At 55.7% G+C, this 14,759-nt stretch overlaps 1 protein-coding gene across 7 annotated transcripts in view; it reads left to right on the forward strand.

Annotated features, from left to right (window-relative positions):
• Positions 1-14,759, forward strand: part of ADGRG6 (adhesion G protein-coupled receptor G6) — a 130,937-nt gene that overhangs the window by 91,819 nt on the left and 24,359 nt on the right. For all 7 annotated transcript variants that reach the window (XM_071218693.1, XM_004452023.5, XM_023586964.3 and 4 more), the window contains 7 exons: positions 132-303; positions 1,585-1,725; positions 4,238-4,354; positions 5,738-5,783; positions 7,120-7,226; positions 13,592-13,719; positions 14,400-14,668. In XM_071218693.1, the coding sequence (XP_071074794.1) occupies positions 132-303; positions 1,585-1,725; positions 4,238-4,354; positions 5,738-5,783; positions 7,120-7,226; positions 13,592-13,719; positions 14,400-14,668 (980 nt within the window). The remainder of the gene's footprint in view (positions 1-131; positions 304-1,584; positions 1,726-4,237; positions 4,355-5,737; positions 5,784-7,119; positions 7,227-13,591; positions 13,720-14,399; positions 14,669-14,759) is intronic.

The following is a 14,759-nucleotide window of genomic DNA, read 5'->3' on the forward strand; positions in this document are numbered from 1 at the left end:
CGTGTTCAGTTCGGAAAACTGAAAAGATGGTTTTGTTTGGGTTGTGGTTTGCCCTGCAGCGGATGACGTGGGTGCACGTACCTAAGCTGGGTGGTACTTTCCAGTGGTTTTGCTCTTTGCCCTTTCTTTAGAGCTCTGAAAACAATCGACAAATTGGCCTTCAAGATAGACCTCGACAGCACCTCTCGTGTGAACATTACCACGAGGAATTTGGCGCTGGGGGTGTCGTCCCTGACCCCAGGGACAAAGGCCTTCTCCAACTTCAGCATCGGTCTTCCAAGCAGCAGCGAATCCTACTTCCAGGTAATGGCCAGGGGTTTCTTTAATCAACAAATGACGAAATAAAACCGGCTGGCCACCCCGGGGTTGCGGCCTCAGGACAGCTGGGTCTGGGGTAGCAGGTGGTGTGGCCCTTGGCTGAGTTAGCGAGGGCAGTGCCTTCAAGTGTGTGGGAGCACGGGAGGCACTGTCCCTTCGCCGCCAGGCTGCTGGGAGCCTGGCTTACCTTCTCCAAGAGGCGGTCCTGGAAGTGAGCATCAAAGCCCAGTGGAGCCCCCAGCTGGGGGGAGGGGCAGGGGCCGTTCCTCCAGGGCCCACAGTGGAAACCAGCAGGTGCGCTCTTGCCAGATCTCACCCAGCGTTGGAGTCCCTGGAGGACTTGTTTCAAGGGCTTGCTGGGCCCCGGCCCCAGCGCGTCTGATTCTGGGGGAGGTGCACAAGTGGGTTCCCATAGTTTGTGCTTGTGACAAAGTCCTGCTGCTGGTCCAAGGGCCACCCTCAGAACCAGCAGCGTGGAAGGCTGGACGTGGCAGGTGATGATGGGTGGACATGGGGATTCGGCCATGCGGATGTGCAGCCCCCTCGACCTGTTAGAAGGACCCTTCTAGCAGCAACCCCTGAGCTCCTACTCCATGCCAGCGGGTGCCAGCCCCTAGGACCGCGGGATGACCCGGGAGGGCATGCATGTGGGGCATAACACTTCTTTAGCTGTGGAGATAAACCAGAAGGAAAGCCTGGAGCAGCTGGAAACCAGAGACAAGGAAGACCTTTTCTTCCTTAGCCTGGGGGCTGGTTCAGGTGAAAGCCCGGCCGGCTCCTCGCCTTCCAAGCCCATTCGCTGCCAAGCTTTCTTTGGACTAATGAGCTCAAAGAGAGTTCATTGAACTTGAGCTGTTTCCTCTTTGCAGAGATTCTTATTTCCTGGCGATCAAACAAAACTAGCTCCAGTTTTTATTTATTTTTAACCGTGGTTATCTTTCACTAAATGTTTTGAGAAAAACCTTAACATCGGAGAAGAGTAAATTGAATCCTTCTATCTGAAACTGAACTGATTGGTAGGTTTCCGGGTTCACCCTTGTTAAAATCGATGCATTTTCTTATCCCGTGCCCACCCCCTTGTAAGACGCAGTCCAGCCCTGAGCTCCTGGCTGGGGTCTGCCCAGGGGCAGCCTGCCCGCTGGGTGGTCCAGGGACGCTCAGGTCCAGCCATCTCACATGGTGTCCTGCCTTAGCCAGGTGTGTGGGGTCGTTTTATCATTTTACATGGAATGATGATTACTCAGATGATCTGTTTGTGTCTCACAGATGGATTTTGAGAGTGGACCAGCAAATCCATTGGCGTCGGTAATTTTGCCTCCAAACTTACTTGAGAATTTAAGTAAAGAAGAGTCTGCGTTAGTTAAAAGAGCACAGTTTACCTTCTTCAATAAAACTGGACTTTTCCACGTACGTTTGCATTACATTATTATTTTTCAATTGCAAATGACGGTGCTTGTTTCAGGGGTAGAAGGAACAGGTCAGATACCTTTGAACCAGATTGGGGGTATAAAAAAATTAATCTCTATTTTTAAAAATGAAAGCTGTGAATATACCATTTTAAGTATTTTTTATTTCAGACAATAATATGCTTCTGATCAGGATGTGCTTATTCCAGTTTTTAAACAGATCAAATATGAAATTAAGACTTGCATGATGCAATTACAAATTGCATTAGTGAAAACGTTGCCATATATGATTCCTTTGGATCTCTTATGCTGTCTAGCCATTCGGGCCTTCGGCGTTAGAGAACTTGTACACCAAAGGAAAAGATTTTTCCCTTCTAATTCGGCAGGAAGCGCTGTTTACATAATGAGCAGCATTCTTGGCTTTTATCAGCATTCCCATTAGTATTTCCAGCGACCTTTGGCCTCACACATCCGCAGAGGAGGCAGCTTTGTGCTGAGCACATTTTATCATATTTTTTGGCATCCTTCCCAGCTACTCGAAAGCCCCATGCCAGCGAACGCTGGTGACCTCCGATCGCCTTTGGAATTACAACCTGCCGCAGGGCAGTTCCCCCCGAGCAGCCCTTTCTTAAAAAAAAGCCACCTATTAAACTGTAGGTTCTGCGCACATCGCACGGTGCCTCCTGTGCGAGAGAGAATGGCAGCCCTCCAGCCCGGTAGACTTGTGCCTGGTGTTCTGCCCCAGCCACCAGGTGTGGCGGCAGAGTGTGGGTCTCAGGTGAACGAAAGAAGCATCGTGGCGTCCTCTGCGGTGATCCGTTCCCAAACTTCAAAATCCTACCACAGGTGTGTTTGAGGGACAAGCTGCATGAAGGCTTGGAGTGGATGAGAATTGTGAAACGTGCCTTGCCCTGAAGTATTTTATAGCGATGGACACAAATCACCTTATTCGGACCATGATGGTTATGGTCGTCTGAGGTTTACGATGTCCCTTTTGAAAACAGTGAGAAAAACGCAGTAGGTGCCACAGGATACGTGGCCCGGAGAGAGCTGGCTCAGGGGAGACCCAGCCCCGTGGCCAGGAGCTGGGCAGCAGCTGGAGGGCAGGGAAGCATTTGTGTGTATGCTAAGCCACTTCTTCTGTGCCTCAGTTTCCCCTTCATCAGAGTTATTGGGAAGCAGAGTTTTGGTTTCTAAATGAGGAAACAGCAAATTTATGGCCGAGAGAAAACGTGTTGAAGAGTTTCGGGTACTGCCTGACACAGTGGGCGAGAGGCGGGTATTTTTTTTCTTTGAGTAGAGGCCGGTGTCACCGGCCAGTAGCAGCCTGTACAGCGATGACCCCACATATTACTTAAAAGATGCCTTCCGGATGCTGAGTTTTATTTGGAATTCAAGAAACCTTGCAATTTTTTATTTAATTAGGCCAATAGGGAGAAACAGGAGGAGAGAAAAGGACTGGTCCAGAGGGGATGCGGGCGCCCCTCAGGCAGGAGGCACCCCTGGGGCTGGGGCCGACTTCATTACAGCCCTTCTTCCCTCCTCCCTTTCCTGATGTCAGGGAGGGGTCCCGGCTGTGTTTGCTCTTCTGATCGGTTGCCCTTATTTTTCTTCCTGGAGGTACGGGGGTTTGAACCCGGAACCTTGTACATGCAGAGCCAGCGCTCGACGCCTGAGCTCTGTCACTCCCCTAATTGGTTCCTTTTGATCCTCACCTGTTAGCTCTGTTATCTGGGACCAGCGGGGGGCCCATTTGGAGTGACCCGGGGCTGCCTCTTGAGCCTGGACTCGGGGTCTTTTCCGGGGTTTGTTCTTTGGGGGGGCCTTTGCCCAGGGTGGGGTGTCGGCCCTGTTCTCTGCCGGGTCTTCCCTCCACTGACGGTGGCAGTTGGTTTGGAATCACTGACGTCCCCACAGTGAGGGGGAGGCCGGGGGGCCGGGAAGAAACACCGAGGAGAGAAGGACCCGGAGACGAGGTGGCCTGGGGACGGCTCGTTGGCCCAGACCGCGGCGTCCACGGGCGCAGAGACCCGGCTTCCTGAGCGCTTAGGTCTGTGGGGCTCTGGGGGGCTTGGGGGTGAAGGACACGGAGCGCAGGCCTGGCACGAGGGGACACGGGGACCGCTTTTGGTTTTGTCTGAGGACGACAGCTCTGCCCGTTTCTTCACGTGGCAGCGGACACCGCTGCTCCCCAGGAGCTGAGGTCGGGGCTCCGCCTCCTTTCACATGTTCACTGGCTGCCTCGGTCACGGCCCCCAAACGGAAGGTGATGAGCAGGGCCCCCGGGACTGCGCGACAGCCCCCTCGACGTGCCCGCTACCACGACGAGGGACGTGGCGGCGCTCCTCCCGGGCAGCCGGCCAGCTCTGCTCTCACCCACAGGGCGTCCCCTCCCGGGGGGCCCGCGCTGTAAACCCGCAGCGGCCCGCGTCTCGGGGAGCCCCCATGAGAGGCGAGCCTGCCGCCCGACTGATGCCAGCCCCCCGACTGATGCCGGCCCCTGTTTTCTCAAGGAGGTGGGACCCCGGGCAGACCTGGTGAGCTACGTGATGGCGTGCAGCGTGGGAAACATCACCGTGCAGAACCTGCGGGACCCCGTGCGCATCGTCATCAAGCACACGAGGGCCCAGGTGAGCGCGCCGCACGGTGACGGGCAGGGCGGCCGGCGGGCGCCCCGGGCGAGACGGTGTCACGGGCATGTCAGGTGTTTCGGGTGAGGGGCGGTTTTCTAGCGGGGGCAGGAGCAGCCGGTGAGGGAACAGCATGGGGGAGTGGATCTTCTCCAGCCCTCAGCGGGAGGACCAAGAGCGGCGCAGAGAAGAGCGCAGCTATCCCTGAGAAGGGACGCCGCTTGTTTCCAGGAAATTAGATGCAGGTGCCATTGCAAAACCCTGCCGCTGTGTCTCGGTGTTTTTGAAGGCCAGGGGAACCCACGACTTCTCTGACTGAAACAGATTAAAAGGGGGACCCCGGGGCGACTCAGGTGGGCGAGTTCAGTGGTGGTTGGAAATGCGCGGGGGTGGCCTGCCTTGTTTCACTCCCCGCGCCAGCGAGCGTTTGCTGCCGTTAGGTGGGGGTCTTGGGGTCGGGGGCCAGGCACAGGCTCCTTCTCTCTTCGTCGAGTCTTGGTCTTGATTCTGCACCTTTAGGCAGGAGGGTCTTGCTGATGAGGGTGGAGGCTTGGATGTCGAGTCCTCTAAGAACAGCCCCCTTCGTCGCTGCGCCCCCACCCCAGACCTCCTTGTTCCTCCGTGTCTGCTCCATCCATAAAGGAGAATTTTTAATTTTTTAAAAGATTTATTCCCCCCCCACTCCATCCCGGATGTCTGTTCTCTGGGTCTATTTGCTGCGTCTTCTTTGTCAGCTTCTGTTGTTGTCAGCAGCACGGGAATCTGTGTTTCTTTTTGTTGCATCATCTTGTTGCTTCAGCTCTCCGTGTGGGCGGCACCATTCCTGGGCAGGCTGTGCTTTTTTCACATTGGGTGGCTCTCCTTACGGGGCACACTCCTTGCACGGGGGACTCCCCTATGAGGGGGACACCCCAGCGTGGCAGGGCACTCCTTGCGCACATCAGCACTGCGCGTGGGCCAGCTCCACACGGGTCAAGGAGGCCCTGGGTACTGAACCCTGGACCTTCCATATGGTAGGTGGATGCTCTCTCCACTGAGCCACATCTGCTTCCCCATAAATGAGAATTTTGAAGAGGAGGTGAAATTATAGTGCAAAGAACTTTACTCCATGCTGAGAATGACGGTGGAATCAGCAGTGGATAACGGGCATGTATAGTAACCTGCAGATAGATACACGATTCCTCACGTGGCATTAGGTGCCCTTCGCGCCATGCCCCCACAAGCGAGGGGACCCTCGCACAGTGCTAAAGGTTGCGGGCAGGGCTGACGCAGGTGATTACCTGGCCTGGGCTCAGCTTTTTCGCTCATCTCCCCTGTTCGAGTCAGCCGATTTCCAAGTTATTTTAAGCACAGCTTCACATGTTTATTCTTTTGTTCCTCTAGGCAGTACATCACCCCATCTGCGCCTTCTGGGATCTGAACAAAAACAGTAAGTTTTAAAATGTTGCTTATCTTAAGAGAAACAACTGAATGTTAAGTGTTGTTAGACACCGCCATTAGCTTTTGTTCCACCCCAAACCAGCGTGAGTCACGATGTAAGGTTCTGGCAGGGGAGCTGCAGAGTTGAGTCGCCGTAGCGTGGAAGTCAGGGCCCATTTCTGTCATATTTTGTTTATCGCCAGAAGAATAGGGCAGGGTTGACTCTTAGTCAGACCACCCCTTTGATTTCAGTTATTTATGACATATAGTGTACATTTTATTGCTGCTTTTAGATGAACATATAAAGAGAGACATATACTTGATGTCATTTTCCTAGGGCGCTTCCAAGATTGCTCAAGTGCAGCTTCCAGACGTCAAATTACAGGGGTGGGAGAGGAACATACCAAAGGAATGTAAATGTAGGCCTGGGTAGAATGGACTTGTATCATTTGAAATAAATGAACTATCCCCCAGACAATACTAGACAGTCAAGAGAGGAAGGCAAAATTAGGGGCCCGCCCCGTCCTAGGTGTGAGGGTAGAAATCTCGCCGGGGGAAGGACAAGTGGTAAAACCCGCCCCCCAAGGCTCCTCCCTGGGGCTCTTGGGGCCACATCCACACGGGCCCCGGCGCAGACCCCTTTATGGCACGTGACCAGCATGAGGGTGGCCCAGAGCCATATTTATTTTTGCTGTTCCTCACAGCAGCTGGACAGTTTTTGGTGGTGGTTGTGTTTTGGTCTTAGTTGCATGTTTTTGGGAGAATCCTGCTTTACTCAGATATGTAGTTAAAAGTGGCCTCAGCTCATGGACTTAAACTCTCCCTCGAATATGTGGCCACAATCCTTTGACTGTATAGGAGTTGCTCATAGTCCATATCGTACCAGGTGAGGTGCGTTAAGCCATCTCGGTGACAATGTGTCCCTTCTGTGAGTGTGGCGGACATGCCGGAAGGTTCCAAGGCTGCAGAACCTCTTGGTTCTGATGTCCTCACCAGAAAGTGGGCTGACCCTAGAAACCGACACTTCGATCCCCAGAGAGCCCAGCTAGCCCAGAACATATTTGAAAATGAGTATTACTTTTATGGAAGTTTATTTCAAAATATATTAAAAACTACTTAGAGTCAAACTTCCACAGAACTCCTGCAGGCCCTCAGTAAGGACAGTTTGAGATCCCCCGAGACGAGAGACCCCTAGGCAGGCCCTCGATGCTCACGTCCCGTGACTCCCGCGAGGAAGTTATCCTGAGCATGGCAGCTTCGAGAGGGGTGCCCAGTTGGATGGGCGTGCTGTAAGGCGGCGACGGCTCTCCCTGCCCTGCGCTCACCCTGCTGACTTCCTCCCACAGAGGGTTCCGGAGGATGGAATGAATCCGGATGCACCGCGCAGCCAGGCGCCGACGGGAACGAGACGGTCTGCCTGTGCTACCACCTCACGCACTTCGGGGTCCTCATGGTAAGGCTTGGAGGCTGACCCCGTCCCGCCTCGGCTCCGGCCGGCCCCGCGCTCCTCTACCCAAACCTCGATTGTTAGAGAGGAGTCTGATGATCAGAGCTCACGTAGTAAAAAGTGTCCGTAAGTTATTATGGAGACTGCCCTCCCTTTTTGGGTTTTTAGCAGTCACAGTGATGATAAATAAGTCTAGGAACAAGACAACACCATGAGACCCTTGGGATAAGAGAGAGACAGAGAGACAGAGAGATGGAGGGAGAGACAGAGACAGAGGGCGAGAGAAGGGGTGTACAGGTGCTGTGCCAAGGGACCAGGTGCTGGGGTGCTGGGCACCGTGTGTGACCCAGGTAATACGTATGCTGGGTCCTGCACTAGGTGACCCAGGTGCTCAGTGTTCAGTACAGTGCTGTGACCCAGGTACTGGGTGTACCAGGTATGTGCTAGGTGACTCAGGTGCTCAGTGTTCAGGCACAGTGCTGGTGACCCAGGGACTCGGTGTTCAGGTACGAGGTGACCAGGCCGTGTGTGTTCCAGGTACCGTGCAGGTGACCCAGGTGCTCAGTGTTCCAGTTTCTATACTAGGTGACACAGGTAATACATGTGCTGGGTGCTGTGCTAGATGCAGGTACGAGGTGCACCAGATACTGTGCTTTCCCCCAGGTACCCGGTGTACCAGGTACTTGCTGGGTTCTGCTGCTGTGACCCTGAACGTTGGTCATTTCGCTTTGTGGAGAGTCCTGGTTTTGGGGACAGACTCATGGAGAGGGTCCTCGTGGAATCTCGAGTCAGCAAAACAGGATGAGTGGTGTTTGCCCCACTCTTTCTGTCAAGTTTATTTTCCAGGTGGAATTGTGATGCATGGTTTATTGATACGAAATGCCACATTTCTTGAGTGTTCAGCCATCCCAAGTGCGGCAGACGTTTCCAGCCGTAGGGACTGAGCTTAACCTAGGCCTCCTAGGTTTTGTTTCACTGTGACCTGCCAGGGGTGTTCTCAGAGCCGGCAAGAGGCTCTGGCTCCGTTGTCAGAGCTCTGGGGAGCCCCTCACTGCGCTCCACAGGGAGCAGCGGGGCCCTCTCTGCTGTCCTTGGGGCAGGGGCTGATGGGGTGGGGGGCACGTCAGCAGCACCCCAGAAAGGGCCAGAGGGCGTGCGGTCGACAGGTGGGCGAATGCTCTCTGGAGGCGCCATGGGCCGACCTGGGCTGGCAGCAGTGAGGAGGAAGTCCGCCTCCGGTCCCAGCACGCAGGGGACGAGGTGGCGGCGGCGGATGGCTCATTGCAGGGACACTGAGGGCCCCCACGGCCACAGGAGGTGCTTCCTCCCTGATGCTGGAGGGACTGAGCAGAGAGCCCCAGGACCAAGGAGCAGAGGAGGGGCGAGCCATTAAGGTCGTGGCTCAGCTCCAGCAGGGCAACGGGCACGAGTGAGACACCCCAGCCCAGCAGCGCTTGCACGTGCGGGAGAGCAGGCTGCGGGGCGGTGAGCCCGAGAACGCCAGGGCTCGGCTCACGGCCTGGGTCTCCTGGTCGGCACTGACCCGCTGGGAGGCGAGCCCGGGGCATGGAGGCTGAAAACCGGCCCGAATCCCTTCTGCGTTCCCCGCCGTAAGGAGAGAAGCCAGGGAGACCTGGGAGGAGCGGAAGCGGCGTGCCCAGGGTGACTGTGTGGAACGGAACGGGGATGCCGGGGGCTGAGCGCACTTGGCTTCCCTGGGTGTCTCCCGTGCCGGCCTCCGTGCGCCCCCCGGTGGCCGCGCACGCCCCGCGGCCCAGCGCCCCCTCCACGGCCTAGCACCTCCATGCACCCCAGCCCCCCTGTGGCCCAGCGTCCCCCCGTGGCCGTGCACGCCCTGCAGCCCAGTGCCCGCCACGGCCCAGCGCCCCCGCGGCCCAGCACCCCCCCGCGGCCCAGCATCCCTCCGCAGCCCAGTGCCACCCCCCCCCCACCGTGGCCCAGCACCGCCGCAGCCCAGCGCCCACCACCATGCAGGGAGGGAGCCTGGCCTGGCCCACCCTGACCCCTTCCCCGTGTCTTTCACGGGTGAACCCCAGTCATGGCCCAGACTCCTTTCAAGAGGGACTGCTCGGGGCAGCCCTGGTGCTAGGGAAGCCCCCTCACACTATGAGCGCACGCTCAGCACGCTGCCGCCCCTTGCCCTGCCCTGGAGCCGGCCCGACCCGCTCATCACCTGCCAGAGAAGGTGAGCCCCGGGGCTCTGCAGGAGAGGCTCCAGGAACCCGGGGCTGGCTCACCCCGGGGCCCCACCTGCCGAGCTCAGCCGGGACCCCTTCCCCGAGCTCCTTCTTTCTCTATGGTGCATTGAAGCCCTGCCTCGTGGCCACCTTTCCTTCCAGCTGAGGAGCCCCCTGGCAGGGCTGAAGGCAGGCCCCGGGCTGGGGACCCCCTCGGCTCCTGCTCGTCCAGGAAGTTCTCAGTTCCTCCCTCGTGTTGGAAAGAGAGTCTTGCCAGATGTAAAATCCGTGCCTGGTGCTTGTTTTTTTCAGCACTTTAAATCTTTCCGCCCACCGTCCTCTTGCCTCCATGGTTTCTGAAGAGAAATCAGCACCCCCTCTGAGTGGGACGCCCATGACGTGACGGGCTCCCCTTCTCTAGCACCTTTCGGAATTCTCTCCTTGCCCTTTGCACTCGATAGTGCATCAGTGTATGACGCGCTGTCTCTTCTTCATGGGTGCATGGTTGGCTGACCGCTGGGCTTCTTGGCCGAGCAAACAGGAGTTGGGTTGTCCCCTCTGTTTCCCAGGAGACAGGCCTCCCCCTCCGGAGGTTTAAACCAGGGAACGCTTTGTCCCGCCTGCCTGCCGCCTCTGTGGTTTCCTGGCCTCCTCGCGTTGTCTCAGCCTGCTCTCGCCCCCCGGGCAAATGAGCCAGCCAGAGTTCCTGGCAAAAGTCTGACCAGCCTGTGGTCTTGGGGAAGAGGATCTTTATGTCCCTTTCTGTCCCCAGCCGCTATTGGGGAGCTGGACTCCACGGTGTTTGCCGTGGGTGGGGGATGGAGCATTTACCGTATTCACCGTAACTTACCAGTCTGCTCGTCCCGCGCTTTCCTGGGTGGTGGACAAGGGTCCCTGGTCCTGGCTCCCAAGCAGTTGTTTGAGGCAGGTCCTGCCGTGTGCTCGAAGTTCTGGGGAAGATTGAGTCCTGCACTCCAACTTGCTCTTTGCGCAGTGCTCTTGTTTCCCCACCTGCAGCTGTCATCCTCCCGCCACTCCTTTCCCACAAGCCTGCCCCTCTCCTCAGCCGCCTGTCCAGCGGTTTTAACCGGCCAGCTCCCGTCCACACATTCTTCCGTCCCACGACACTTTCAACAGCGGTCTGAGTCCCCAGAGGCACGGGCTCTGCCTCACATCTTCACCCATGTTTCGGTGAAGGCTGCTGGTCCGCACCCCTGGGGTTTCACAGCTGCCCTTTCTGCATCTTTTCCTCTGGGGACCGACCACACCTGCTTGGGTTGGAGGTGGAGGGAGGTGTGCCGAGGCAGCGGCCCCTTGAGCAGGAAGCCCCAGGGCCACCCCGCTCCGTCCCCCTTCCATCGCCCTCTTCTTCCCGTGGGGACGAGAGGAAGCAGTCGGGGGTCTCCATGCCGCTCTGGCTCGTCAACCCCTCTGGCCTCTGCAAAGACCCATTGTCAGATGGCAACTCTGCAAGTTGTAATTTCCCTGGCAAGCCAGCTCCTAAAAGCTCTGAGGGATAAGAAAAAGTCATTAAATGTGACAAATTATAGAAAATAACTTTAATAACTTAATAACTGTAAATATGGCTCACTTTACTGCCAGAACAGGAAAATGAAAGCGTAAACCAAAGCATGCTTTTCCTAAGTAACTATAAAAAACGACGACGACAAAAAGTGCTTCTGTTTGTGTGTGCGTGCATTTGAGCATGCTGTGTGTGTTTTCAGTTGGATCTCAGATAAGCAGATAGTGGTGACAAAATACATGCACCCGGTGCTCGGCTTCCCAGAACTTTGAATAGCCAGTTTCTTCACACACTGTTCAAATTTTATTATGCAGTTTTCCTTCCCTCTTTCTCTGTTGCCATCTGATTAAATGGTTGGATTTACATATACATAAAGATAAGCAATTTTGTAATATCCTTCTCTTTTCCACCCTTGTGTGCTTTTGTGGGATTATAACTGCTGGAAGAAAAACTTTCCAGAATCCGACCTGCCTGGCAGTGTGCCCACATCCTTTCAGCTTTTCCCAGACCACCAAGATTTCATGAATTTCTCTTGAATTACGAACTGTCCTCACTTGCACAGGCTACTTCCAGCATCTTCCCTGGCCTGTGGCACAGTTACCATCGGAGAAGTTAATGAAAATGCTCTCCTGGCCCGTAAATGCATCTTTCAAACTACACATGAATGTCCTCTCTGGGTTTCTTTGTAGTAAGACCAGTTTCTGTATTTTTACTATTAGGACACTTTTATTTTGGCCAGTCCAGAGGAATAGGTATTTTTATCCTCTTCATTCTCTGAAAGTACAAAACATGAGAATTGTGTCCACGAGTGTCGGTGAACATCTACCTGTGGCTGCCACGTCCTGCAGCGCCCCTGCGGGCCCTCCTGCGCGGCCCCCCTCTGCGGCCCCCCTCTGCGGCTGGTGAGATCCTGGAGGAAGCAAGTGTCGGCAAGGCCAGCGGGCGCCCCCAGCGGCTCTGCCTGTGCGCATGGTGGGGGGGAGAACCGGGTCCTCCGGACTGGAGGGCCCCAGCGGGAGGGGGTGCGTCCCGCCTGCCTTGGAGCCCCCCTCCCGCTGCCCGTGTCCTCTGTGCACTCTGTCCACGCCCCAGGGCGCGGAGCTGGCGGTCACAGCAGGACTGAGCACAGCTCTTCATTGCACGGCACACCCCGCCCACCATGCACATGGATAGCACGCCGTACACGTGCGCACAAACACAACACACACATGCACACACTTTTACATGCCCCGCCCGCTATGCACACAGCACACCGCACACGTGTGCACACACATATACACACACTGCCCACCATGCACACTGTACATGCGTGCACGCACATAGCACGACACACATGTACACACACATGCATACACATATATACACGCTGGCCACAATGCACACATGCGTATCCACAGAATATACATCCATCCATACCTATGTACATACACACATGCATGCACATACACACCACCCACAATGCATACAAACAACACACCATACATGTGTACACACAGAGCATCCCGCACATGCATACACACATAACCACACACTGCCCACAGTGCACACAGGCAACATACACTGACATGTGTGCAAACACACATAAAACAGCACACACATATCCACATATACACAGAAACACTTACTGGAGGCCTAGCAGGTTTATTGACATTTTAGTGTAAGTTAAAGAGAATGCACGCATACGATGGGAAACTTCTGCCATGCGATGAGGGTGTTCTTTCATAACTTAAGGCTGGAGTCTGCACGGGAGGCCCTCTGGGTGCTCCGTCCTCCGCGCGGGCCCTGTTTCCAGACCTCTGCTGGCCGTCTGTTCTCACCTCAGGGTTTATCCCACCCGCACCCTCGCTCTGAGGCCTCTTTCTGGAAAGATGCCCCGGGCCTGGCAGTGAGCACCGAGACCCTGTCCTGGGGGAGGTGGGGGGCGTACACAGGCCTGGGCTGTCGACCTGTGAGGGACACAGAGAGATTCTCCTGGCAGCTCCAAACTTGGCCAACCTGCCTCAGTGCAGGGACTTCCTACTTCAGAGGACACTGCTCAACACGGCTGGCTGCTTTTCCACCCCCAAACCCTCCCCACTAACCGGTCTGTAGGGAGCAAGAAGTGTGATCCAGAAGTCCTTCACGGCTTCTCATCTATGAAAAAACAAGCCGCCCGTCCCAGAGGGCCAGGCTGTGGCGTGGCAGGCTCAGGAGCCTGACCTCTGCCTCAAGCCGGACAGCCGCTGCCCAGTGACCTTGGCCGAGCCCCTCCCCACCCGGCTGGGCTTGGGGGCCAGTCTCGGACATGGGCCCTGGTGGCCTCCACTGCCTCTTGCTCGCAGCCCTGCAAGCGCCTGAGATGGGCGGTGCTCTCACGGTGCCAGGCAGTACCCCCTCCCCAGAGTCTGCGGGGGGGACCAGGTGTTTTCCTCTTCCAGTTGCCCTGGGAAGAGCTCGGGTGACCAGGTGATTAGACCAAGTGCAGTGGCTGGGTGGGCTCTGCTTTCATTTCTGGGGTGGTCCAGGGGAGTCCAGCACGTGCACGTTTCACCTTGATTCGTGGCGTCGTTCTCTGCCCCGAAGACCGAGCGGCCTGACGCAGCCGTGGGCTTGCGCACAAAGCCCGCTCCCATGAGCACGCGGTGCCGTCAGCTGCTTCCCCTTTCATGCAGGACCTGCAGGGCAGCGCCCCCCAGCTGGACTCAGGCAACTCCAGAGCCCTCACCTTCGTCAGCTACGTCGGCTGTGGGCTCTCTGCCATCTGCGCCGCGGCCACGCTCCTCACATACGTCGCTTTTGAGTGAGTAGTTTTCTCTCTGCCAGACTCAGTGCTAACTGGTCCAAATGTGTAGGAGAGAAGAGCTGCGCCATGGCAAGCGTTTGCCCATGTTGTGCCTCATGGAGGCTGGTTCGGGTTTAAAGTCCAGGTTTCTCATAAAATAGATCCTGCAATGTGAGCTTTCCAGCTATGGAATCCTAATTTATAAAACAAATTCAAGCCTATTCAAGATGGCTAGCGTTTAGTAAACAAAACTTGTAAAAAAGGCTTTTTATGTTGTAAAGGATGAAAATATTGGCTTCACGAATCCTATACGACTGGTGCTCAAACAGGAAATTAAAAAAGATCTTTGACCACTAAAAGTCAAGCAACTTCTAAAATTGCAGAGAATGTACTTTTCAACAAAATAATGTCTTTTTTATAAGTTTGGCATTTTTCTTGGATTTAAAGAAACCAGTCTGTGCGAACCAGTTGGTAATTTTGGAAACAACGGGGAAGAGTTTTGGTATAAAATTAAGTTTCAACATCTTTATGTCTGGCCAGAGTCTCATGAACGTCTTTGGCCCTTCTGCCGGTGGGACCTCGTCACACAGACGGGGCTGCCGGGTCTCCTGCAGAGCGAACGAGACGCGAGTTTCCAGCCTTGCTGGAAGGGTGGGTTGACGGCGCCAGTGCCCGCGTCTTGCCCTTTCCCCCTTTAGAAAGCTGCGCAGGGATTACCCCTCCAAGATCCTGATGAACCTGAGCACGGCGCTGCTGCTGCTGAACCTGCTCTTCCTCCTGGACGGCTGGCTGGCCTCCTTCCAGGTGGAGGAGCTGTGCACGGCCGTGGCCGCGCTGCTGCACTTCTCCCTGCTCGCCACCTTCACCTGGATGGGGCTGGAAGCCATTCACATGTACATCGCGCTGGTCAAAGTCTTCAACACCTACATCCGCCGCTACATCCTGAAATTCTGCGTCGTTGGCTGGGGTAAGCCTCCTCCAACGTGGTGTTCTTGCTGTTGGTTGTTTCTGTGTCATGAAAGTCGCCCGAGTCTCACGTTCAAAGAGCTGCCCTGCTA

The sequence above is a fragment of the Dasypus novemcinctus genome, chromosome 11 (assembly GCF_030445035.2).
Source record: "Dasypus novemcinctus isolate mDasNov1 chromosome 11, mDasNov1.1.hap2, whole genome shotgun sequence".
In the NCBI taxonomy this organism is placed as follows: domain Eukaryota; kingdom Metazoa; phylum Chordata; class Mammalia; order Cingulata; family Dasypodidae; genus Dasypus; species Dasypus novemcinctus.